This window comes from Oncorhynchus masou, chromosome 5 (genome assembly GCF_036934945.1).
Source record: "Oncorhynchus masou masou isolate Uvic2021 chromosome 5, UVic_Omas_1.1, whole genome shotgun sequence".
In the NCBI taxonomy this organism is placed as follows: domain Eukaryota; kingdom Metazoa; phylum Chordata; class Actinopteri; order Salmoniformes; family Salmonidae; genus Oncorhynchus; species Oncorhynchus masou.
This window is the reverse complement of record NC_088216.1, coordinates 25,626,180-25,652,331: the sequence shown is the minus strand read 5'-3', so window position 1 is coordinate 25,652,331 and position 26,152 is coordinate 25,626,180. Positions and strand designations below refer to the sequence as shown.

General features: G+C 43.3%; 1 protein-coding gene across 2 annotated transcripts; it reads left to right on the top strand.

The window, feature by feature from the left end:
• Window positions 1-187: 187 nt before the first annotated feature.
• On the top strand, window positions 188-22,451 carry map2k7 (mitogen-activated protein kinase kinase 7). 2 transcript variants are annotated; one of them, XM_064963948.1, is made up of 12 exons: window positions 189-708; window positions 2,251-2,298; window positions 8,394-8,541; window positions 8,715-8,781; window positions 10,227-10,340; window positions 13,877-13,996; window positions 14,082-14,189; window positions 14,414-14,593; window positions 14,816-14,896; window positions 15,825-15,967; window positions 16,120-16,165; window positions 16,399-22,451. In XM_064963948.1, exons 1-12 carry the CDS (start codon window positions 585-587, stop codon window positions 16,537-16,539), a joined length of 1,320 nt encoding a protein of 439 aa, XP_064820020.1. In that variant the 5' UTR covers window positions 189-584; the 3' UTR covers window positions 16,540-22,451. The 2 variants fall into 2 exon arrangements, with proteins under 2 accessions (XP_064820026.1, XP_064820020.1); XM_064963954.1 differs by lacking the exon at window positions 2,251-2,298 and having other exon boundaries at window positions 188-708.
• The last annotated feature ends 3,701 nt before the right edge of the window (window positions 22,452-26,152 follow it).

Below are 26,152 nucleotides of genomic sequence, written 5' to 3'. Positions count from 1 at the left end.
CATGTCCTCTCGAATTAATGTATGAAACAAAAACAATAGATGCAAACATCAACATCCACTTTCAAACATGCAAACAAAGCCAATTTCCTATGGAAATGTCTGACCTGAGAATGTTTCAAACAGGGAGGGCATTGGGACATCAGCCGTCCCTGCCTGTATAATCCACAACAGAGGGAGTCTAGGGCTAGCTGGTTACGCTCGATGGTGCCAGAGAGGAAGAGGCGAAGCGAGAGGATTTACTCCGCCCAAAATCTGTCCGAGTGAGATTAGCCCTTTTTCTGTTCGGAGGAATATGAGTGTCGGAAGTTGAATTACGTTAGGTTTATTTGATCGAATAGAAGTTTCGTAATGTTTAGTCTATTACACATGTATTGATATAAGATAATGAACGTGGCATTCTGGCAACTTTGAGAAAAACAAGTTTTGCATGTTTATCACTCGTATATACCCACTCGTTGGCTCGAATGGTCCCACCTGATCGCGCCTGCCTTCAATCATTGAGGGCATATATTTCCATCGTTAAAGTGGTCACTCGGTTATCTACTCAAATATAGATCATCTTTGATAGTGTTCAATATTTCAAGATGTCGTCGCTGGAACAGAGACTCTCCAGAATCGAGGAGAAACTAAAGCAAGAAAATAAAGAAGCTCGTAGAAGAATTGACCTCAATATCGACATGAGTCCACAACGTTCACGTCCGAGGCCAAGTGAGTATCCGTTGGGGAGTCGGTAACTGAGAGAGGACAGGGAAAATAAGCGAAAGGAGAGGCAGAGAGGGGGTGTAATAGGCATGTATTGCTGCTGTTAACAGGCTAAATGGATAAACAAATACCCCAGCTCGGGACGTTGCCCGGCACAGAGATGTCATGCGTGTGCATGTATATAACATCAACAACTTTTGAAACTATGTAAGCCAACATTTGATATCAGTGCAACGTTGTAACAGAAACAACTCAAATTTAAATCCCGAACTGTGTTTTGGTTCGGTCCTATCAACTGCTGGCTAGCAGCTAGCTCTAGCAGGCCTTGTCATCCATCCGTCAGACAATTTGTTGTTCATTTCTTGGCACGGAACAATTAGCTGTCTTTCAGTATTTGACATGTATATCTGGTCTACTATGGTTCATTAAGCAGACATGGCTTGTGTGTATATACATTTCTAGCGAAACGTCCAGTATGATTTTGACCGAGTCAATGTTAGTAGCCAGTTAGCTCGAAAAGCGAACGTTAGCTTAACGCAGCTTGCCAGTTAGTTGCGTGAACAAACTTACCAGCTATAACGTTCAAGATAGCTAGCAAGCTATCTTGAACGTGAAAGTGGCTCTTGTCACGTCACAAATTGCACGAATGTTGTGCTGTTAGTAAATACAACACTAAACAGCTGTTATCTTTTTGGTGTTTCCATTTTCTAAACCAATTCTATATGTCTGATAAGCCCGTGATTTGTTTCGCATTAATGCTGTTCTCATATTTTGGGCATGATGGATATTTCGGCAGTCTTGTTAATCTTTGGCAGATAATGTTTCGGTCATAATGTAGACGAACACATCTGGCATAATATAACTGGCGCGTTAGAGACTTTTCCAGCCAAGCCACCAAAATGCACCATGTGGAATTTATCCCAACAGCCCTGATTTAGGATCAGTTTACAGCCGATATGAAGGTCAAACATTTCAAACAGGCTCCTGCCCAATACTTATGGGTGAATTTCATCTTGAACCATTCAATGCCAGCCACATTTAGTGTAATGTGGTGATATGGGTAATCAACCCTATACTGATTTTGGTGGTGGTGGTGTCCTGAGGTCAATTGCTATACTCTTCAATCAAGGTATTTGATGTTTTCTTCTCACTTATTTTCCCCAACAAATCGGACAACGTGAATGATCCAGTGGTGTTTGCTTTACAACCAGCCTCATTGGAAAGCTAAAGGCACGGGAAAGCAAAGATGGTGTGGTAATGCCTCCCTCTTATCTTTGACGAGCTCAGCATTTGAGGTGCTAGTGGGTTTTATTTTCGCACACACAGAATATCAACTGGTGTATCTGAGGTGCTCTTGATTGATTGAGGCTTCCTTCATTTTGTTTTGTGTGTGTGTGTGTGTGTTAGTATGGGGTTATAGTTCATTGGTATGTGTGTGGTAGTTTATTGGTGAGTCTCTGTGGGTGTTAGACAGGGTATGTGTGAGTGAGTACCTGGCACTGAACAGTGCAGTAATGTGCACGTGTGTATTTTCTCTCCTCTGTCCAGTCATCGTGATCCAGCTCAGTCCTGCTCCAGCTCCTTCCCAGCGTGCAGGTATCATTCAATCATTGCTCTCTCTCTCTGCCACTGCATCCTCCATCCTTCTCTTTCTCACAATCCATTCTTTATCACTCTCCTTTCTCTCCCCATCTCCATGTCACTCCTCCTATTCATTAGCAAGGGAACATTTCACCCTCAGTAGCTCAGAACAGAACATACAGACGCTAGTAACTTCATATATTCTTCAGATGGTTTCACCAAACCTGAATGATACCTTACCAGTGCTTATACATTGTCCTTAGTTTTGAATGTAGACCTAAATGAATTGCAGTACACAACACACAGCCAATGTATTCTCCTCTTACAAAATATGTGTAATAGGCTAAGGCTATTGTTGTGTAAAATTGATATTTAGCCTTAAATTGTGTACAGCACACCTAAAATATTCTAAGACTATTCTGACCTGTTTTTTATTTTCAAGTGGCCATTTGCACTGTATCCCCAGTTGGTTGCCACTCTCACCTCCACTCTAATCTCATTCTCCCTCCATCCCTTCTTCTCCATGTGTGAGTGCCAGTGGCAGGGCAGTGCAGTGAGTGTGTCTGTGTGTGAGGATATTATTAACCCCTGTTTTGCTGGATGCAGAGATACGGTGCATGTGGCTTCCTGCACGGTTTTTATTAGTCTAATCCAGCATCCCACCACCGGTTGGTCTGCAGGAGTGCTGCTGTGGCCAAATTTGACCACCACTTCCTCTTCATGTCGGAAGACTTGTCCTTCAGTCTGTTTGTCTGTCATGTCTTCCATCCAGGCTGGGCCTATGTCTGTGTCCAAGCTGGCAGTCTCTTTGCTCTGCAGTTCAGGCTGTCTGACAAGTCCATTTCTGTCTGTCTTGTTGTGCGTCTGTTGGTTTGTTTCTTCCATGCTCTCTTTCTCAGGGTCAGATAGTGTTCTTTGTGCGCTAACTAAGCATTCTCTCCTGGTCTCCTGGCATCCCTCTTGCAGTGGCACTGTCAATTGCCAGAGGTGCCTAATTGGCTGATGTGTGTGTGTCTGTCTGGATCTATTATGTGGAGGACTGTCTGGTCTTTGCCAAACCAAGAATTGCCCTGAGTCTACTACTAACCCCCACTAACCGATTCTCTCCAGTGAGCAGGTCCTGGCTGCAGGTGATTGAACCAAGGATAAAAGCTACTGCCTGGCGGTTCATTTTTCTCTTGAAAAGGCGTTTTAAAGAACTGCTCAACACTACCTCGTTGCTTTGAAAACCTCAAACAAACCAAAGGGTGCCCTTTGCCAAATGGCCCCATTCACAGATTAGGAATGGTGCGCTCTTCACACAGTGTATAAAACATATATGAATTGATTTCATCTGAAGAAAATACATTGAATGTCTGAACTGAGGGTTGGTGTGGATTTTGGAGCCCTCTCCATGTCCTCTTCAGGGTGGTCTCTGAGGTCAGAGATCACTGAGAGCGCTACAATGTTCTGCCGCAGAGGGTCCACTCCATTTGGGGCTGCTAGCTAGATACTGACTGAGCAGCAGTCTGAACGCATGGTCTGTTTGTGTGGTTGCATGGCGGGTCAAAGCTAACACTACTCTCGTCGCTGGTCTCCACTGCTCAGTGCTCACCCTGTCTATATCCCTTTGAAGTGTTGTCTCCTTGATCAATAACACTTTTTGCCTTTGTGTCAAATTAGGAAGTAAAAATGAACAAGCCTTCAAGTTCAATTGAAGTTGTTTACCTATGCTTTGCTAATATACAGGCTAAGGGTTGTCTTGCTGTTGCTAATACTTTAGGAATGTCTTGTCGAAGTGTTTTGTATTGTGGTCTATAGACATTCACAGCCGACCTCTGTTGTAGACTGAACTGATATCGCCTGCTCTGTCTGTCGGTCAAGGTGAAATTGAGCATGGACTGCTTTCATTCACACCATTTCCCCTGATAGTGCACTACTTTTGACCAGGACCCATAGGGCTCTCATAGGGCTCTGGTCTATAGTGCACTCGGGGGGGGCATTTGGGATGCACGCTAAATGTGTACAAACTGAGAGGCAATGGGTGAGACCTTGAAGTAGCATGACAATGAATTGTATAAGCCAACCTATACTGTGCTTTCAGAAAGTATTCAGACCCCTTCACTTTTCCCACAATTTGTTACGTTAGCCTTATTCTAAAATGTATGACATTTGTTTTTCTTCATCAATCTACACAATACCCCATAATGACAAAGCAAGAACTGTTTTTAGATTTTTTTGCAATAAAAAAAAGAGCTGATATCACATTTGACGGAAGTATTCAGACCGTTTACTCAGGACTTTGTTGAAGCACCTTTGGCAGCAGTTACAGCCTCAAGTCTTCTTGGTTATGACGCTACAAGCTTGGCACACATGCATTTGGAGTTTCTCTCATTCATCTCTGCAGATCCTGTCAAAGCTCTTTCAGGTTGTATGGGGAGCGTTGCTGCACAGCTATTTTCAGGTCTCTCCAGAGATGTTCGATCGGGTTCAAATGCAGGCTCTGGATGGGCCACTCAAGGACATTCAGAGACTTGTCCAGAAGCCACTCCTGCGCTGTCTTGGCTGTGTGTTAATCTTAGGGCTGCAATCCCGCTAACGGGATGATCTGACAACAGCCAGTGAAAGTGCAGGGTGCCAAATTCAAAACAACTAATCTAATAATTAAAATTCCTCAAACATACATGTACAGTGGGGCAAAAAGTATTTAGTCAGCCACCAATTGTGCAAGTTCTCCCACTTAAAAAGACGAGGCATGTAATTTTCATCATAGGTACACTTCAACTATGACAAAATGAGGGAAAAAGATCCAGAAAATCACATTGTAGGATTTTTTTATGAATTTATTGCAAATTATGGTGGAAAATAAGTATTTGGTCAATAACAAAAGTTTCTCAATACTTTTATATGCCCTTTGTTGGCAATGAGAGGTCAAACGTTTTCTGTAAGTCTTCAAGGTTTTCACACACTGCTGGTATTTTGGCCCATTCCTCCATGCAGATCTCCTCTAGAGCAGTGATGTTTTGGGGCTGTTGCTGGGCAACACGGACTTTCAACTCCCTCCAAAGATGTTCTATGGGGTTGAGATCTGGAGACTGGCTAGGCCACTCCAGGACCTTGAAATGCTTCTTACGAAGCCACTCCTTCGTTGCCCGGGCCGTGTGTTTGGGATCATTGTCATGCGGAAAGACCCAGCCACGTTTCATCTTCAATGCCCTTGCTGATGGTAGGCTTTGTTACTTTGGTCCCAGCTCTCTGCAGGTCATTCACTAGGTCCCCCCCGTGTGGTTCTGGGATTTTTGCTCACCGTTATTGTGATCATTTTGACCCCACGGGGTGAGATCTTGCGTGGAGCCCCAGATTGAGGGAGATTATCAGTGGTCTTGTATGTCTTCCATTTCCTAATAATTGCTCCCACAGTTGATTTCTTCAAACCAAGCTGCTTACCTATTGCAGATTCAGTCTTCCAAGCCTGGTGCAGGTCTACAATTTTGTTTCTGGTGCCCTTTGACAGCTCTTTGTTCTTGGCCATAGTGGAGTTTGGAGTGTGACTGTTTGAGGTTGTGGACAGGTGTCTTTTATACTGATAACAAGTTCAAACAGGTGTCATTAATACAGGTAACGAGTGGAGGACAGAGGAGCCTCTTAACACAGGTCTGTGAGAGCCAGAAATCTTGCTTGTTTGTAGTTGACCAAATACTTATTTTCCACCATAATTTGCAAATAAATTCATTAAAAATCCTACAATGTGATTTTCTGGATTTTTTTCTCATTTTGTCTGTCATAGTTGAAGTGTACCTATGATGAAAATTACATGTCTCATCTTTTTAAGTGGGAGAACTTGCACAATTGGTGGCTGACTAAATACTTTTTTTGCCCCACTGTACCTCTCCTTAATGCAACCGCTGTATCAGATTTCAAAAACTTGACGGAAAAAGCATACCATGCAATAATCTGAGACGGCGCTCAGAAATAATACAATTAGCCGCCATGTTGGCGTCAACAGAAACCAGAAATTACATGATAAATATTCCCTTACCTTTTGATCTTCCATCAGAATGCACTCCCAGGAATCCCAGGTCCACAATAAATGCTTGATTTGTTCAATAATGTCCATTATTTATGTCCAATTAGCTACTTTAGTTAGCGCGTTTGGTATACACATCCAAACGCTTTCTTCGGTCAAAAAGTTATATTACAGGTCGAAGACACATTTCAAACTAAGTACAATCATTAGGATGTTTTTATCATAAATCTTCAATAAAGTTCCAACCGGAGAATTCCTTTGTGTCTGGAGGAATGGAACGCAAGTCGATATCACGTGGAATGCGCGTGACCAGGAAATGGCTCTCTGCCAGTAAGCTGACTCATTCCGCTCTTATTCAGTCCCATAACACAGTAGAATCCTCATTCACGTTTCTAAAGACGTTTGACATCTAATGGAAGCCCTGGGAAGTGCAACTTCATTCATATCCCAATGTGAATTCATTTGGGCCTGGTTTGAAAATCCACCAACCTCAGATTTCTCACTTTCTGTTTGGATTTCTTCAGGTTTTTGCCTGCTATATGAGATCTGTTATACTCAGACATCATTCAAACAGTTTTAGGAACCTCAGTGTTTTCTATCCAATACTACTAATAATATGTATATATTAGCAACTGAGAGATTGGTCAGGATCGAGGAGCAGGCTGTTTACTCTGGGCAGCTTTCATCCAAGCTACTCAATAGTGCCCCTGCAGCCATAAGAAGTTAAGGATCTCTCTGCACTTTGCTCTATTAATCTTTCTCTCGATCCTGACTAATCCCCCAGTGCCTGCCTCTGAAAAACATCACAGAATGATGCTGCCACCACCATGCTTCACCGTATGGATGGTGCCAGGTTTCCTCCAGATGTGACGCTTAGTATTTAGGCCAAAGAGTCCAATCTCTATTTCATCAGAACAGAGAATCTTGTTTCTCATGGTCAGAGTCCTTTAGGTGCCTTTTTGGCAAACTCCAAGCGGGCTGTCATGTGCCTTTTACTGAGGATTGTCTTACGTCTGGCCACTACCATAAAGGCATGGTAGGTGCTGCAGAGATGGTTGTCTTTCTGGAAGGTTCTCCCATCTCCACAGAGGAACTCTGGAGCTCTGTCAGTGACCATCGGGTTCTTGGTCACCTCCCTGACCAAGGCCCGATTGCTCAGTTTGGCCGGGCGTCCAGCTCTAGGAAGAGTCTTGGTGGTTCCAAACTTCCTCCATTTAAGAATGATGGATGCCACTGTGTATTTGGGGACCTTCAATAATGCAGACATTTTTTGGTACCCTTCCCCAGATCTGTGCCTCGACACAATGTCTCAGAGCTCTACGATAAAGTCCTTCGACCTCATGGCTTGGTTTTTGCTCTGACATATACTGTCTGCTGTGGGACCTTTTTATATAGACAGATTTGTGGACATGATTTGGAAAGGCAATCAATTGAAATTACCACAGGTGGACTCTAAGTTGTGGAAACATCTCATGGATGATCAATGGAAACAGGGTGCACATGAGCTCAATTTCGACTCTCATAGCAAAGGATCCTAATACTTATGTAAATAAGTATAAGTTCTGTTTTTTTGGAATACTTTTGTAAAAATGTCAACCTGTTTTTGCTTTGTCATTATGGGGTATTGTGTGTAGATAAAGAAATTGTTTATTTAATCAATTTTAGAATAAGGCTGTAACACTATGTGGAAAAAGTCAAGGGGTATGAATACTTTCTGAATGCACTGTAGACCTGTAACTGTCAGTGTGTTTTTTTGAATAGCCCTTCAGTGACAGGGAGTTCGAAAAATCCAAGCGCTCCAATACTATGTGGCTACATATCCTTAGGTCTCTCTCTGTGTCACTGTTTGGTCAAAGAGCTAGATAGATTCCACTACAACGCTGACCTCCTCAATGCTGTAAGCTCAATGATCATTAAGAAGAGAGATGAGGAAAGAGTGGAATTGATTACAGTAACACTAGTCTGGGTGCCAGTCTGTTTCTGACGACAAGTTTCCTAAAGCAGAAACGGTCTAAAAGACTGGCCCCAGGGTATAATAAAGCACAGCCCAAGTCGTCTTCTTTTACCTTCCCTTCTAAATGATCCTCCTCTCCTGCCCCCCCAGCTCTTCAGCTGCCCCTGGCTAACGACGGAGGGGGGAGTCGCTCCTCGTCCTCTGAGAGCTCACCCCAGCACCATTCCTACCCCAGCCGCCCGCGACACATGCTCAACCTGCCCACGCCACAGTACGGCCTGGTGAAGAGCCTGGAGAAGTAAGACAAACGGAGCATACACACACGTGCATGAAGCAGATGCACACTGAGCATTCATGTTTTGGAAAGGGATACCGAAAGTAAAAAAATAATACAAAAAAACGCTTCCATATACACGCATGCGTCAAATGATGCACCTAGCCTTTTTGTGTGTCTGTGCCTTGTCCCCTTAGTGCGGAGATAGACCAGAAGCTGCAGGAGATCATGAAGCAGACAGGCTACCTGAAGATCGACGGCCAGGTAAGGGACTATCATTGCCTGAATTAATTTTTTTGTATTTCTGTCAACTCATTAAAATAATGTGCTGTTTTGACAAGGGGACACCATTATAACTGGATATCATACACACAGCATTATGGGTACTGTAGTACATCATGCTACGTATTAGAGGTCGACCGATTTGTGATTTTTCAATACCGATGCTGATTATTGGAAGACCAAAAAATCCGATGCCGATTAATCGGCCCATTTCTTTTATTTTTTTGTAATAATGACAATTACAAAAATACTGAATTAACACTTATTTTAACTTAATATAATACATCAATAAAATCAATTTAGCCTCAAGTAAATGAAACATGTTCAATTTGGTTTAAATAATGCAAAAACAAAGTGTTGGAGAAGAAAGTATGTGCTAACGTTTCAGTTCCTTGCTCAGAACATGAGGACATATGAAAGCTGGTGGTTCCTTTTAACATGAGTCTTCAATATTCCCAGGTAAGAAGTTTTAGGTTGTGGTTATTATAGGAATTATAGGACTATTTCCCTCTACCATTTGTATTTCATTAACCTTTGACTATTGGATGTTCTTATAGGCACTTTAGTATTGCCAGTGTAACAGTATAGCTTCCGTCCCTCTCCTCGCTCCTCCCTGGTCTCGAACCAGCAACACAACGACAACAGCCACCATCGAAGGAGCATTACCCATGCAGAGCAAGGGGAACAACTACTAGAAGGCTCAGAGCGAGTGACGTTTGAAATGCTATTAGCATGCGCTAACTAGCTAGCCATTTCACTTCGGTTACACCAGTCTCATCTCGGGAGTTGATAGGCTTGAAGTCATAAACAGCGTAATGCTTGACGCACAACGAAGAGCTGCTGGCAAAACGCACGAAAGTCCTGTTTGAATGAATGTTTACGCGCCTGCTTCTGCTTACCACCGCTCAGTCAGATACTTGTATGCTTGTATGCTCAGTCAGATTATATGCAACGCAGGACACGCTAGATAATATCTAGTAATATCATCAACCATGTGTAGTTAACTAGTGATTATGATTGATTACTTTTTATAAGAAAAGTTTAATGCTAGCTAGCAATTTACCTTGGCTTATTGCATTCGCGTAACAGGCAGTCTCCTTGTGGAGTGCAACGAGAGAGAGAGGCAGGTCGTTATTGCGTTGGACTAGTTAACTGTAAGGTTGCAAGATTGGAATCCCCGAGCTGACAAGGTGAAAATCTGTCGTTCTGCCCCTGAACAAGGCAGTTAACCCACCGTTCCTAGGCCGTCATTGAAAATAAGAATGTGTTCTTCACTGACTTGCCTAGTTAAATAAAGGTATATAAAAATAAATTGCCGCCCAAAAATAATTAATCGGCCATTCCGCTTAATCGGTCGACCTCTACTACATATGCCATGTATGTTTGTCATTGACATGTTGTGACTCGTCACCTGTTTCCCTCCTCAGCGGTACCCAGCCGAGGTCAGTGACCTGATCAGCGAGGGGGAGATCGGCAGCGGCACGTGCGGTCAGGTGTTCAAAGTGCGCTTCAAGAAGACGGGCCACGTCATCGCCGTCAAAGTAAACCTTGTCCTCCTCCAACTACAGCTTCTTGGCATTAAGACAATATACACTGCTCAAAAAATATAGGGAACACTTAAACAACACAATGTAACTCCAAGTCAATCACACTTCTGTGAAATCAAACTGTCCACTTAGGAAGCAACACTGATTGACAATAAATTGCACATGCTGTTGTGCAAATGGAATAGACAGCAGGTGGAAATTATAGGCAATTAGCAAGACACCCCCAATAAAGGAGTGGTTCTGCAGGTGGTGACCACAGACCACTTCTCAGTTCCTATGCTTCCTGACTGATGTTTTGGTCACTTTTGAATGCTGGCGGTGCTTTCACTCTAGTGGTAGCATGAGACGGAGTCTACAACCCACACAAGTGGCTCAGGTAGTGCAGCTCATCCTGGGTGGCACATCAATGCGAGCTATGGCAAGAAGGTTTGCTGTGTCTGTCAGCGTAGTGTCCAGAGCATGGAGGCGCTACCAGGAGACAGGCCAGTACATCAGGAGATGTGGAGGAGGCCGTAGGAGGGCAACAACCCAGCAGCAGGACCGCTACCTCCGCTTTTGTGCAAAATTACCTCCAGCAGGCCACAAATGTGCATGTGTCTGCTCAAACGGTCAGAAACAGACTCCATGAGGGTGGTATGAGGGCCCGACGTCCACAGGTGGGGGTTGTGCTAACAGCCCAACACCGTGCAGGACATTTGGCATTTGCCAGAGGACACCAAGATTGGCAAATTCGCCACTGGCGCCCTGTGCCCTTCACAGATGAAAGCAGGTTCACACTGAGCACGTGACAGAGTCTGGAGACGCCGTGGAGAACGTTATGCTGCCTTCAACACCCTCCAGCATGACCGGTTTGGCGGTGGGTCAGTCGTGGGGTGGCATTTCTTTGGGGGGCTGCACAGCCCTCTATTGCTCGCCAGAGGTAGCCTGACTGCCATTAGGTACCGAGATGAGATCCTCAGACCCCTTGTGAGACCATATGCTGGTGCGGTTGGCCCTGGGTTCCTCCTAATGCAAGACAATGCTAGACCTCATGTGGCTGGAGTGTCAGCAGTTCCTGCAAGAGTAAGGCATTGATGCTATGGACTGGCCCGCCCGTTCCCCAGACATGACTCCAATTGAGCACATCTGGGACATAATGTCTCGCTCCATCCACCAACGCCACGTTGCACCACAGACGGTCCAGGAGTTGGTGGATGCTTTAGTCCAGGTCTGGGAGGAGATCCCTCAGGAGACCGTCTGCCACCTCATCAGGAGCATGTCCAGGCATTGTTCCAATTTGTAAGTCGCTCTGGATAAGAGCGTCTGCTAAATGACTTAAATGTAATGTAAATGTAATTGTTGGGAGGTCATACAGGCACGTGGAGGCCACACACACTACTGAGCCTCATTTAGACTTGTTTTAAGGACATTACATCAAAGTTGGATCATCCTGTAGTGTGGTTTTCCACTTTAATTTTGAGTGGGACTCCAAATCCAGACCTCCATGGGTTGATAAATTTGATTTCCATTGATCATTTTTGTGTGTTGTTGCCAGCACATTCAACTATGTAAAGAAAAAAAGTGTTTAATAAGAATATTTCATTCATTCAGATCTAGGATGTGTTATTTTTTTGAGCAATGTATAATAGTACTGGATTGCATTTTAAACAAGCAGTCTGAAAGCACGTTACATTGTCTGGCAGGGGGTGTCACTTCACTTTCATCATTAGCACCTCGTCTTGAGGATGAAAAGTCTGTCCTTCCAGCCTCCGCTCTGTTTCTGTTGTTCTGAATACATTGTCTTGTTGCAGTTTGACACTTACGATACACTATACTTTATTGTCCATTTAGATGGAAATTAATTTAGTGGTGTCCGCATACAAACACAGCACAACACATTACATGCAGTACAGAGAACTGGAAAGTTGGTACACATTTTCACATATTTAAAGTCTCTGCAGCCTACTGCCTGACTGTGTATTGGGACTGCAGCTGTCCTATGTCCCACTGTTCAACAACCTAGTGGCATGAAACTAGCCTTGCTCCTATTCTTGCTGAACAGTGGGACCATTAATCGCCTTCCGGAGGGCAGCAGCTCGAAACGTTAGGCCTATTCTGTTATGCAAGTGATGTGTGGATGTTCTATTGCCGCTATTTGGGTTAAGGCCATAGCATTGGTTTTTCCTACTGTGGCAGAACACATAATTCCATAGCAGCTGATTTGACCAGAGGATATAACTGTTGGAGTCAGCCCTGGGCTGTTTGTCCGTTCAGTATCGCTCTTCTTTTTTCTATCGGTTTCTCTCCGGGCTTTGCCTTCCATTGTTTATCCTCACACAATGATAGTAATTATACTGTATCTTCACTGCTACAATTAAGCCCCCCCCCCATTTATCTTAACTGTTTAACTATTAGGAAGTCAGTCACTACTAGTCTATGGGGGGTTGCTTACAATGCTTATTCTTGGTATACACAGTCATGGTTACAAGCACAAACAACATGGCCTACAGGGATAATGACAGACACTGGAGCCTGTAAATAATCTATTATAGCGACGCTATTTAATATGTAGAATGCTATTGTTTTTTTTCAGCCTTAACTGGCTGGTATAAACATTATAATCGGTGTGTTCTGTTAAAATACATAGGCCAAGGCCTCCCGGGTGGTGCAGTGGTTGAGGGCGCTGTACTGCAGCGCCAGCTGTGCCACCAGAGACTCTGACTCTGGGTTCGCGCCCAGGCTCTGTCGTAACCGGCCGCGACCGGGAGGTCCGTGGGGCGACTCACAATTGGCCTAGCGTCGTCCGGGTTAGGGAGGGTTTGGCCGGTAGGGAAATCCTTGTCTCATCGCGCACCAGCGACTCCTGTGGCGGGCCGGGCGCAGTGCACGCTAACCAAGGTTGCCAGGTGCACGGTGTATCCTCTGACACATTGGTGCGGCTGGCTTCCGGGTTGGATGGTGCTGTGTTAAGAGGCAGTGCGGCTTGGTTGGGTTGTGTATCGGAGGACGCATGACTTTCAACCTTCGTCTCTCCCGAGCCCTTACGGGAGTTGTAGCGACGAGACAAGATAGTAGCTACTACAACAATTGGACACCACGAAATTGGGGAGAAAAAGGGGTACAATACTAAAAAAAATACATAGGCATACCTCCATCTTTCAATCATATATAGTTTCACCTTTCACCATCTGGTGGCTATTTGGATGAGGGGGTGGTGGGAATAGGTTTGGATGTGGGGGGGTGGAGGTAAGATGCTGGAAACAGCTGATATTCTGGAGTGAGGTAGGTTACTATGGTTACCCAGAGACAGATTGGAACACGAAGCACTTATTGTGGATAATCCCCTTTAAAGCTCCTTTTTAGTGTAGGATTTGTCCTAATCGCTGTCCGGGAAACTGGCAGTATGTGATTGGCTAATGGTTAAGTGCTAGACAGGTGTGCGGGGCAGGCGGCGTTGTAAATTAGTGATGCCATCCAGTTGCTTGAAGTTCTCCCTAAACTAAAATATCACTGTTCAATATTGATGACTGATTTATTGTGTGCGTCACCAGCAAATGCGCCGGACAGGAAATAAGGACGAGAACAAGAGGATTCTGATGGATCTGGATGTTGTGCTGAAGAGCCACGACTGCCCTTACATCATCCAGTGCTACGGTGCCATAGTTACCAACGTGAGTCACACGCACAGATCATTTAGTGTTTCACTGTTCTGTTTAAAATGCCAATGTTGTGTGACTGACTGTGATTGGTCTTCAGACGGATGTGTTCATCGCAATGGAGCTGATGGGGACGTGTGCTGAGAAACTCAAGAAGAGGATCCAGGGGCCCATCCCTGAACGCATCCTGGGAAAGATGACTGTGGCAGTGAGTCTCTCCATCTCATCTATTATCTCTTGCTCTGTCATACCCTCTTTTCAGGCTTTGAGCTGAAACTCAAATTCTGAATAAGAAATTGGCCTTCATTTTCAATTAGGATTCTTTAAGTTCAGTTTATCTCCTGAATTTATTTCAAATGGAATTGACCCCATCCCGTAAAGTTTGTTCACCTTCTCTTCAATGAAGTAGTGTGTTACCCTTTGTGTCTACAGATAGTGTCGGCTCTGCTGTACCTGAAGGAGAAGCACGGTGTGATCCACCGGGACGTGAAGCCCTCCAACATTCTGTTGGACAACAAGGGCCAGATCAAGCTGTGTGATTTTGGCATCAGCGGACGACTCGTCGACTCCAAAGCCAAGACACGCAGCGCCGGCTGTGCTGCCTACATGGCTGTGAGTCACCTTGGTGGACACGCACACACTACCATTACATTCTACCACGTTTAACCTACCGAAGTGAAGGCTGCCATTTTAAAGCGCTACTATTTTTCCACCTGGGTTGCACATACAAATGCTGAGTTCTGCTGTCCTCTGTAAATGTTTTTAATTTCCCTGTGTATTGGTACAAGAAATGCAGTTTCCCCCTAACCCAAGCCTGTTTCTGTGTGTCCCCAGCCTGAGAGAATAGACCCCCCAGATCCCAGCAAGCCTGACTATGACATCCGAGCAGATGTCTGGAGCCTGGGCATCTCTCTGGTAAAACACCCACACTACTGCATCACACCCTATTCCCTATGTAGTGCACTTCTGGTCAGTCCTGTACCTTCCTATGTGGCTCTGGCCAAAAGTTGAGCCTTACCTACCTTCTACGCTTTGACACTTCTCAATGTCCCGTCATCCATCTGAAAGGATCAAAATGCGTGTAAGCGATATGATGATTGCTCCATCAAGCCTTTTGGTAGGCTTGGTGGACTTTCCGCCATGTTGTTTACACCCATCCGGCTTTTCACATTTTCAAGGGAGCATGAAATGGTGTCTAGGTTTACGTATGGTGTCCAATTTACGTAGCGACATCATGAACATTCTATTATCGTCCAACATCAAACTTGTCATTGTGGAAAAGTATCAACACACAACGACGTCAGCAATCCGGTGCTCCATATAGCATATTTTCTCTATTTTAACGCCAGTAAACCCATCCGTTTTTAAAAGTGAATTCAGTAAATGTCAACCTAGCAAGCCAGGCAACTAAAAGCAATTTTCTAAACAATATTTTGGTTTGTTTGCCAGTTCAAATAATGACCAGAGTATAGCTGACAACGTCTTAACTTCAGCCACTTTTTATGATTTATTATTAGAAAATAAACTCATCGCCATTATTTACAAGGTAATGGTATACTTACAGAAAATAACTTCCTGCCACAGTGTAACGAAATAAGTTGTTTGTTGTATCTGAGAATGTTAGGACTCATACATCAACTCGCAGAAGGATTTGGTCTGGTTGCTATGGCAGTCTGGTAACCACAACAACAGACATAGCGACAGTCTACAGACATTCCACTGGAGTATAAATTAAATGTTGTTTTGACCAGCGACACTTGTCGCATTCTAATTGTCTACAGACATGTCGTTAGACCAAGTATAAACTGGCCTTAACGCTGTAATGTGTCACCTCGGCCTGCAGGTGGAGCTGGCCACAGGACAGTTCCCCTATAAGAACTGCAAGACTGACTTTGAGGTCCTGACCAAAGTGCTGCAGGAAGACCCTCCCTCGCTCCCCCTCAGCATGGACTTCTCCCTCGACTTCCAGTCCTTCGTCAAAGACTGGTGAGACAAAACACACTGTGACTCATTGAGAGAGTTTATTTATGCAGTCTTACTGCTCTCAAAACCAGTCTCTACTGACAGTACAGTTGCTAAGTAATATCAAGTGCTTTTTGTCTGTCAATTTTTACGTCATTGACTGCCTCTTTCCACAGCCTCACAAAGGATCACAGAAAAAGGCCAAAATACCACAAGCTGCTCGTAAGTCTCCTCTCCAGCTATTCACACACTGATTAACCACCACCACTCTAAACCATGATTAGGGATTACAAGAAAGAGACAAAAGGAAGAATGTTGTCTGAATTAAATGTTTAGAGAAAAAAAATCTGTACATTAGAGAAAGCGAGTGGACGCAGTGTTCTAACCCTAACTGTCCACTCTACTGCCCTTCCCTTCCTTCTCATTGTTATCCCTCTGTCTCCCCCCTCCCCCAGGAGCACAGTTTCATTCGGCGCTATGAGGTGCTGGTGGTGGACGTGGCGGGCTGGTTCCAGGCGGTGATGGAGCGCACTGAGTCGCCGCGCAGCAGCCAATGTTACAGCCAGCACCAGCTCCACTCGCTCTTCAGCAGGTAGCCCCCGGCCACTGGCCCTGCCCCGGAGCCACTGGAGCCTACAGCCGGGAGACCCCCGGAGAGGGACGGAGACACGGAGTAGGCCTAAAACCCTAGACAGACAGACTGGCTCTGTGAATTGATTGATTGAGTCTGGATCAGGACAGACAGACACGCGGGAGAGTAGAGCTTCACACTGTAGTTCGGCGTCATCAGAAGCCATATCAGCACATGTACATTATTATCGTGAACACCTTGGCACATACTGTAGGTTACTCTAATGCATGCTCACTTTTCCATCCATTAGATACTGACGTACAGTAGTGAAACTGTAAATGCATTTACGTGGTTAAACACATACAGAAATACTACTCACTCACTAGTCATATCTCACGCTCCTGTATAATCTTGTTCAGCTCCAGCTCAGGCCCTAGTCAAAGCTACGGGGTCTGACAACAGAGTAGTCGATACACACTGGAGCTAATTTCTGCTACATCATGTAGTGTTAAGAAGATGTAAAAGTCCCTACGGCAAGCCCAGAGGCCCAGTTTCATCCACAGTGATGGCTAGACTCAGAAGTGGAAGGTTCCGTGCAATATTCAGCCGGGTGTTTTATTTCTATACTTACTCTTCAACAGGTTGTGTATGAGTGTGTGTACTAAGACACGAGTGTACGCTCACTTATGGATGGCATATAGCTGTCCCACTGTAGCTCTAACAGACCAACTAGACCCGCTGTATTTGTTTCAGTCTGGATGCAGTCTGGTTTTTAACCATAGGTTTGAAAATACTGTAGGTGACCGAAACATTAACTTTGATTCAAATGCTTAGAGAGAATATAAACAAGTACATGTTCTAGCAGCTTTGAATTGGGAAAAACTGCAAAAAAAAGACCAAAAAAAGTAGGGTTATGCGTAGCTCTGTAGAAAAGGTGTTTATTTATTTAGAGTTCAGGATGGTTTTGAGTGGAATTGGATAACAGGTGGAGGGATACAGAGGAGGAGAAAAGGATGAGAGGAGGACAAACGTCTGCCTTTTATCAGACTTGGTTTACTTAATTTACCCCAGCTGCTGTGGTGAAACTCAGTCAGGGAAACTGTACTGCCAGGTAGATGGGGAAAGAAGAGGCTGAGTGGCATTGTTGTTTTTTGTTGAATAGAAGTGTTACAAAAGAAACAGTTTGGAGGGGAGGCGTGAGTTATTTTTGTTAAGAAATAGGCAAGAGACCCTATACAAATAATACAACATATTTTTGGCTGTGGAGCATTTCAACCCTCCCCTTCCGCTCTTTCTCAATGCTACTCAGCCTCTCTTCTTTCTTTCATTCTCTCTGCTGTTCCATCTTTTAGAGGCTCCACAGTTTTGTCAAACCAAAGGTGGTAGTTGTCAGTTGAGTGTGTCACACAGGCCCTCCTGATTGTTGCCTCCCCTCCTGCAGAGCCAAAGCCAGGTATAGAAGACTACCCCCCCATTAGGAGTTTGCAAGATGGCACTGACAGGTCTGGGATCAGACTTCCCCAACACACACCAAGCCAAATCCCTGCTAGACACACACGATAGGAGAGGGAGATCAACGGTATGTCAGAGAAATGGAGAGAGGGAACCGGAAACGTTGACTATGAATATGTGCAGAAGAAGAGCTATGGAGAAGCAAGATGAGGAAAGAGTTGGATAAAAAAAAGTATTTGAGATGGAAGGATGAGGTGAAAAGGAACGGAGGAAGAGAAGGATAAGAAAGTGAGACAGAAGGTCAAGAGTGGTACGCGACAGAAGGTTTAGGGCCGTCTCGAGCTAGTGAGGGAGGAGTGACTGAGTAGAGAAGTGAGTGGTTTGATAACAGAGATGTGAGGAGAGAGATTTTGGAGCCCTGAATTCAGCCATAGGCAGGCTATGGATCAGATGTTGAAGCTAGCCGGACATTGGTAAAAGCTTTCAATGGTGTTTCACCAATATATACAAATTATGATTTTTAGGGTGTGAATTAGGATTTGTGTTTTGATTGTTTGGTGTTCTATTCATTGTGTCTTTCAAAAAATATTTAATTATTTATTACATTGCTACAACTGCTGCTAAATTTTTTTTTATCTAGACTCTGCTGTCTAATTGTCCCCCAAAGGACAAATACTTATCTTTTTAAACCAAATAAGTGAAGTAATGCAATGTCTTTACAGTTACCAAATACTGAAAAGCAAGTCTGATGGTGAATGGTGTGAGGGAACACTGACAGAGAGCTAAACCCATAGATGAGTAGCATAGGTTAACGTCACAAAACTAATCCACATAAATGATGTACACCTCACCTGTCTCTAACAATGTAATAGTATGTTGTAGTCACAATTATATCGCACTACAGCACCGCAAAGTCTAGTCGTTAATAGTGAAGGAGTGTCCGTCTGTCCGTCCTGACCTGTGAACCTTGACCTTTTGCTCCCTGACCTTGGACATTGTAGTCCAGGGTCACCCTGATTTTTAGAATGGTCTGTCTGTCTGTGAGCCTCCTGCAAGCTCAACCCTTGACGTTACACACCAAAGGTGTCATCAATGAAAACGAGTTATTGGTATTCTAATTGATTACTAGGACTACGATATATTCATAGTTTCTCTGTAGCTAGTGAGGGATAGGGGGCACTTTAGGGGTAGCAATGCCTGTGTGTGTAGAATACAGGGAGAGGCTTGTACTCTGACAAAGCCCGGGCACAGCAATCACACCCACTCAGCCAGACAGACCTATTTACTGTGTAAACTGGTACTGTAATAAGCCACTGCTCACCATCCCAAGTCTTGGGAGAGTTCAGGAGATTGGCTGTGTTGCAGGTAGAATATACATGGTTCTCTTATCGTTGTGGAATAGAGAACAGTGTTGGTTCTTTGTGTTATGTTTCAGGCTGCAATGTTCTGTTTGTTGCCCAGACGCAAATCATCATGGACCTACTTTGAACCATGGCCCTTCGATTTTGGTTCTATAGGCAATCAGGTAGTATAGGTAGTAAATACTGACTTTATGTACTTCTATTAGTACTATTTACATGCTCTCTCTACCCCTTGGGTTGTCCAAAATCACTAGAAAGTGCACTCTACTCAAAGTGCACCCTATTCTCCCAGTCTTGGCTGTCCAGTGCTGTGTCAGACCCAGTCTCCCACTGTCAACTTTCTCTTTCGTTTTGCTGATGTCTGTTTACAAGCGCACACGTGGTCTGTACGTGGTTTGAAAACACCTGACAGGTGACTGTGCCACTTCACCTTTCTGAAAACAGCAGCAACTTTTATTTGTTGGTTTAGTCCAAAACCGAATGACTTGGGTGTTTTAGTGTGTGTGTGTTCGTAAAATGTATAATAATAAAAACGTTTGAATACTAATTCTAACCCATTGCCAAGGACAGCGGTGGCGCGCCACACACACCAAATGTAGGCTATAGACAGTATGTCACCAGTGATGCTGATTGACTGCCGTTTAGTGACTTTGTGTGTTCTTAGCAGGCAGTGGCAAAGCCAGCGCTGTTAGATGTACTCTGGCAGGGTGCCTCTGAAATCACACCCTATGTAGTGCATTACTTTATCACCAGGGCTCATAAGACCCTGGTCAAAAGTAGTGCACAATGTAGTGACTAGGGTGCCATTTTGGATGCACATAATAGTCTGCTGCTGCGCTGTACCTTGGGGGTGGGAGGGTGTGTCATCGCCCCATCTGTAAGTAAAACCAAATATCATTTTCACTATGCAGTCATTCAAATCTGTCAGCTTGCTGTACGTTAGGGAGTCCTCCTGTATATAAACATATGGTGATGAAACTGGACTTGGTGACAATATGAGATCTTCTAACCTAGTACGGTTGAAATCATGTCTTCAGCTAGTCCAGAGGGGAAATGAGTAAAGCGAGAGACGTGTTTGAGTGAGCTGACTATTTAAGGATTGTATTGGGGTTGGGGTGGGGCCGTCGGGTTGTAGTTTTTGGGGTGGGTTAATTGGGGTTTGTAGTTTGGGAGTTGCTAGTCCAATGCTGTAAGTATATCAATTGCATGTTATTGTCGCTGATGTAACTGCTATTGATTTTAGATTATGTTTGGGGGGGACAAAACTATATATATTTATAATTTTTACAATTTTTTTTGCAGAATGTTTTAATTGTGTACTTAGGAAAAGACACACTTTTGCCTTTTTATGTTCTCTTGACTTGTTTTCAATCTGCTATTTGCAATATACATTTTTACTTGTATTGTATTTAGTTGGTTTCATGGCGAGAATGATCGTGTATAGATCTTAGCAGCAGACATTTTGTTGTTGTCCGTTCCTAAATGTGCCATGTGTCTTTCATTCAATTAGCTGTGAGAGTGAGGATGGATGGAGGGCAAGGTCTGTGTCTTGGAAGTGTTTTGTCTACCAAAAGTCTGATTTATTTTTTACCTTTTTCGTCCACATTGTTCTTATTTTATTTTTTACAACTTTTATTATATTCAGGGAAAAGATGACACCAAATTGAATAAATATATTTCCAGATGATCCTTGAGAGCGTTTGAGATGGAGTGTGACCGTGTAGTTGAAGTCTTCTTTCTGTCGTTCCGGAACGCCGGGGTCAAAGGTGTCTTTCTCGCAGAGCGGAGTGATCACGTTCACTGCTCCGTTTAGCCACTTCTTCACCCTGTGTCGCTGTGAAACCTTGGTCCTCCGATATCCTCTTAACTGAATTTGTTTTTTCCCCATGATCAAAATATCATGATTGATTGTTTCTCGGTTTAAATCTTTTGTGTGCCATTTAATTTGTTTTATTTCTACCCAGAAACCTCACTTTGTTTTTGTGGTTCTCTGATGCTGTATTAAGCTGTATGGTCAAACTAATTTGACTACATTTGAAATGGCACCCTATTCCCTAAATGGTGCACCTGAAGTAGTGCACTACATCGGGAATGGGGTGCCATATGAGACACAGGCAATGAGAGAGCGTCTTATTAATGCTGAAATTATCACGAATGGCGTTTGCACTTGGGCAGCTTTTGAGTCGAGTGGGGAGGAGTCGTTGGGAGCTCTTTCGGGTTGCAGACGTCCAGTTTGACCAATCACAGACCTGCGACTGGCAGAAAAAAACTGATTTCAACAATGTATATGTATGTTCACTATTTATTTATTAGTCTGTTGATATATATATTTTAAGCCAAACAAGACACATGGTAAAGATAATTGTCTGTGTCATTGGCCTTGCCGTTGATACAAAAGCCAAATATCAAACCACACTAACCCACAGGAAACATTGCTATTATAATGGAGTGGGTTTAACGTCGAGATAGTGTAAGCTCTTTTAGTACTGGCTTGGCTGAGCTGTAGGATGTCTCTTCATGTTTGTATACTTTAGTGTGTGTGCACTCGTTATATTTGAAATCCTGCTCAGTCAAGCCAAACAGAGGTTATGGTTTAAATCTTAACATTTACAACATGGGTGGTATTAAAGAGAGTGCTATGATAACAACCACTTAAGTTAGCTCCTATTGTTTGAAACTTGGATTGATTTTACACAAGTAAAGAATTATCCTCCTGAAACAGACGAGCAGTCAACGTTTTATGCATACTATGACTAATAGTTTTCTGTTCCGAAGTGGATTGATTGGCTCGTATTTAACCTGCACTCTATCGAGGTGGAAACGGTTTTAAAATGTTGGTAAAGAATAATTTGCTTGTTCCCTAGGCTTTCTAAATGCAGTATTGCATGACTTGCTCGATTTGAAAGTGGAAAATGGTGTACTTTTTCCATCTCCATTGCAATTCCATGGCTTTTTGTTTGTATGTAATAACTCATGGTTTGTTCTGACGGTTGTATCAATCTACACAGCGACTGTCTCACTCTGCTTTTCGTTGTCTTTTCCTCTTTCAAACAGAAATGCCATTATATTGTGAATACCTCAGGATTTTTTTGGAGACAAATCAAATAAAGAAAAGAGAAGTTGCTGAGATGTTACATGAGTCTTTATTTCCTGAAGCCTGCCTCTTATGACTCAAACAATGTTTGTTTTAAAGCTTATTGTTATGTTCAGTAGGAGTCCTACTGAAAAGCTGTAATTTTTGTAAAGCATGAAACATTCCTTATTACATGATCTGTGTCAATTGAAAACTAGAATGTTAGGTTTAATTTAATGCATTTGTCTATTACATTGTGTAACATTTTGTGAATTTAACATTGATTATGAGATCGAGCTCCTGAAAAAAACAATGCAACCGAAGGCCAAACAACGTTGATTTACTGTCTAATGGATACCCCTGTTGACGCTATTTTACTCTTGACAACTGAGACCCTATAAAGATGTCTATGTAGTGAGGTTGAACTAAGGTTGCTATAGTATTTTGTTACAAAGCTAACTTTTTGATTTGCTTGCCTCATCAAAAAATTACATTTGTTAACAGTTGAAGTCTATGGCCTGACCTCCAGATACATTTAGGCTACTCAGACTACAGAGGACATGTCATTAGAATGGTCTGGCTCAAAAGGATGGTAGGTCCCACAGTTTACTTTTAACAACCATTATGCAATGTACTAAGTTTAGGCAACATCACAGGATAGTCCGTCTGTGTAGTGTAGCCATCCATTCTCTCATGAGATTTGGCAGTACAATAATATTAGTCAAAATAACACTTGTCATCTGATAAAAACAAGGTAGGTATTAACAATGCTTTATAAGAGGCTAAAATGTTCTTGACAAAGGCCACACATTTGGTTAGTCCAGGAAGTATCAAATGTACCTTTCAGCTGCTACTCCTTTGTCTAGTCAGGAAACTTTCGCTTGATCTTTTTGACTTAAATTGATGAGAATCTGAGTGCCTTGTTTGAGATGTTCCTGACCTCCCCATTCTCCCTTTGTAGTGTGGTTGCCACCATTTGTAGTAACAACCTAGGACCTAGTATGATGGAAATCAATGGACAGCATTTCACTTACATTGTAAGCAGAAGAGGATGGTGGGAGGAACTATAGGAGGACGGGCTCATATTAATGGAATGGTGTCAAACATATGGAAACCACGCTTGGCTCGGTTCCATTAATTCCATTCTAGCCATTACAATGAGTCCGTCCTTTAGGTCCTCCCACCAGCCTCCACTAATCTTATTCAAACATGGCACTCAGCATCAAACTAAGATTAGCAATTTTATTAAGCTATAAATTCCATTCGTAGCTCTCATCTGGGCTTCGGGGGACTGATTCATACCTTGGACACCAGGGATGTATTCATTAGGCAACAATTGGAAGAAAACAGGGACTACCTGGATTTGTCCAATAAGAAAGCTACCCTTTTTGTTTTCCAAAATGCTTTGTGTTGCCTGCCCTTATGAATACGACCCAAGTGACTGGAATTCTTTGGCAAATCAGCGACTTCAATCAATTAATGAAAGTCTGAGTGCCTATCTGCATAAGCCAAAAGACATTCCATGGTCCCCCCAGCCATTCTTGTCCAGTATTGCTCTCCCACCTCTGGACTCTTGAGATGATGCCACAGATGATAGCTGGGTCTATTTCATACTTTCCCCCCACCTTTTTGATAATGGCCTTGTACTTCATTACGTCATTCTTATCATCGTCAGACATTCTCTCAGATGCATGCATTCCTTTGTTAGGTTCTAATTCTCAGAGTAAAAACTCACCGGACACTATGAAAGCTTAAACCAAGTTTATTCTACCCAGAGGGTCAATACAGCTACATTAGACAAAGACATGGTTTCACCTGTGGTAGTAAACATACCCCACTTTGGGTGGAGTCTCCTCCTTATCGCTAAACATTGCATCCTTAATGCTAGGCAGGGAGCTGAGTGATCTGGGCCTTAAACGGTTCATCCCTTTATCAGTACTGTCACATGTGATTGTTTCCCCTACACTCAGCCACTCCCAAGCTTCATTGTGGCACCCCTCATGTCTCTTTTAGAACTAATGATTAATAATAGTTAAAGCTCAGAAACCAAACTTATCACCTTATATAAATTGACAGAGATTGTAAAGTAACAAGGCAACAGTAAACATGTCATCCCCACGAATGATGCAGCGACCCCCTTGGGCCAAATGAGATATCACGAAACAATTGTATTAAAGATGTTTTACAAATATTAAACACAGTTACACCATTTGGCAGCACTGAATAAAGCTTATCCATTTTCGTGTTCTGTTAAAATTCTTGAAACTGGAGGACACTCAAAATTATACACAAAGTGCAGCCGGGAGCTTTTGCAAGAACCTGTCACAAAAATGTAACCGTTAGTTACGGACTTCCTCCTCACACAGTCGCACCTCATCTTTCTCCCTGAAACTGAAGCCTCAGTTATATCCACCAATCTGATTGTGCATGGACAGTGTATTTTTAAATATAGTATACATAGATTTCCCCTCTCTATAGTGTGCTTGATTTACAGGAAGTCACAGCTCTGTCCAGAAATAACCAAGCATGGGTAGCTGCTAGTGGTGGGTCATTCGCAAACCAACAGCTCTTTTTGAATGGCTCTTTTTTGGTGAAAATAGCCTCACTCGGCTACCTGATTAACATACTTTTACTATTTGCAACCTCGTCTCAGAGCATTTCGTATTTTTCTGTACATGCATCTGAGACACTCCATGGAGTATGAAATGTTACGTTTTGTATGGTATTTGTTCATTTGTGGATGTCCCCATTTAGTATGGTATATTACGAATTTGCAAAACTTACAATATGTTACAATTGGAAAACATGATATGTTACGAATTTTTGCTAGCTGGCTAACGTTAGCTAGGCTAGGGTTAATGGTTAGCTAAAAGGGTTAGGGGAAGAGTTAGCTAAAAGGGTTAAGGTTAGGGTTAGAGGAAGGGTTAGCTAACATGCTAAGTAGTTCAAAAGTAACTAAAAAAGTAGTAAGTAGTTGAACATTTGCTAAAGTTCCCGGCCTTTCGTTGTCCAAACAGACGTCTCTGGAACTGGACTGGGAGCCATGAGTGGCATGGACATAAATGTGGCTGAAGGACACCCCGTTCAGCAACATGTACATGGAAACAAGTAAAAGCACAAAAGACATGTATGGCCAGTTCCATGGACAGAGCCACCAACTTCAGCACAAGAGACAGGTGCACTCACTTCAGCACAAGAGACAGGTGCACTCACTTCAGCACAAGAGATAGGTGCACTCACTTCAGCACAAGAGACAGGTGCACTCACTTCAGCACAAGAGACAGGTGCACTGGCTGCAGGACAATGGACAGCAGCACTCAGTTCAGTACTGCGGAAAGCAGAAGGGCGAACTGTGACTATTGTTCCTAGGCCTTCAGTTGGGGAATACATTTCCAATATGTCATATAAAAACAGAGGATCACAGTGCGCCTGACCATTCTAGTGCAGGAGAAGCACACAGACAAAAAGAAGCTTTCTGATGACAAAATACAAACAGGGCTGCAGCTCAACAAGACAGCACAAAGACAGAAAAAGCCATATTACAAGTTATGTTATGATAATTGTGTTATTTGGGCTACTCTAAAATCAGTTAGAAATGCATTATGCCACCGTGGTATATAAGGCCGAAAAAGCCAGACATTGTTTCACAGAAACAGTTCCAAAAAGGCAGTCATACTCACATAGTGGCGGAATAAATTCAACACCACACATAGAACTAACTATTAATTCAGGACCACGGACAGTTAGTGCGC

Coding starts and splice junctions, on each gene's coding strand:
- map2k7 (XM_064963948.1), top strand. CDS start 585: ATGTCGTCGCTGGAACAGAGACTCTCCAGAATCGAGGAGAAACTAAAG. Junction 14,594..14,815: donor GCTGTGCTGCCTACATGGCT/GTGAGTCACCTT, acceptor GTGTGTCCCCAG/CCTGAGAGAATAGACCCCCC. Junction 15,968..16,119: donor CAGTCCTTCGTCAAAGACTG/GTGAGACAAAAC, acceptor CTCTTTCCACAG/CCTCACAAAGGATCACAGAA.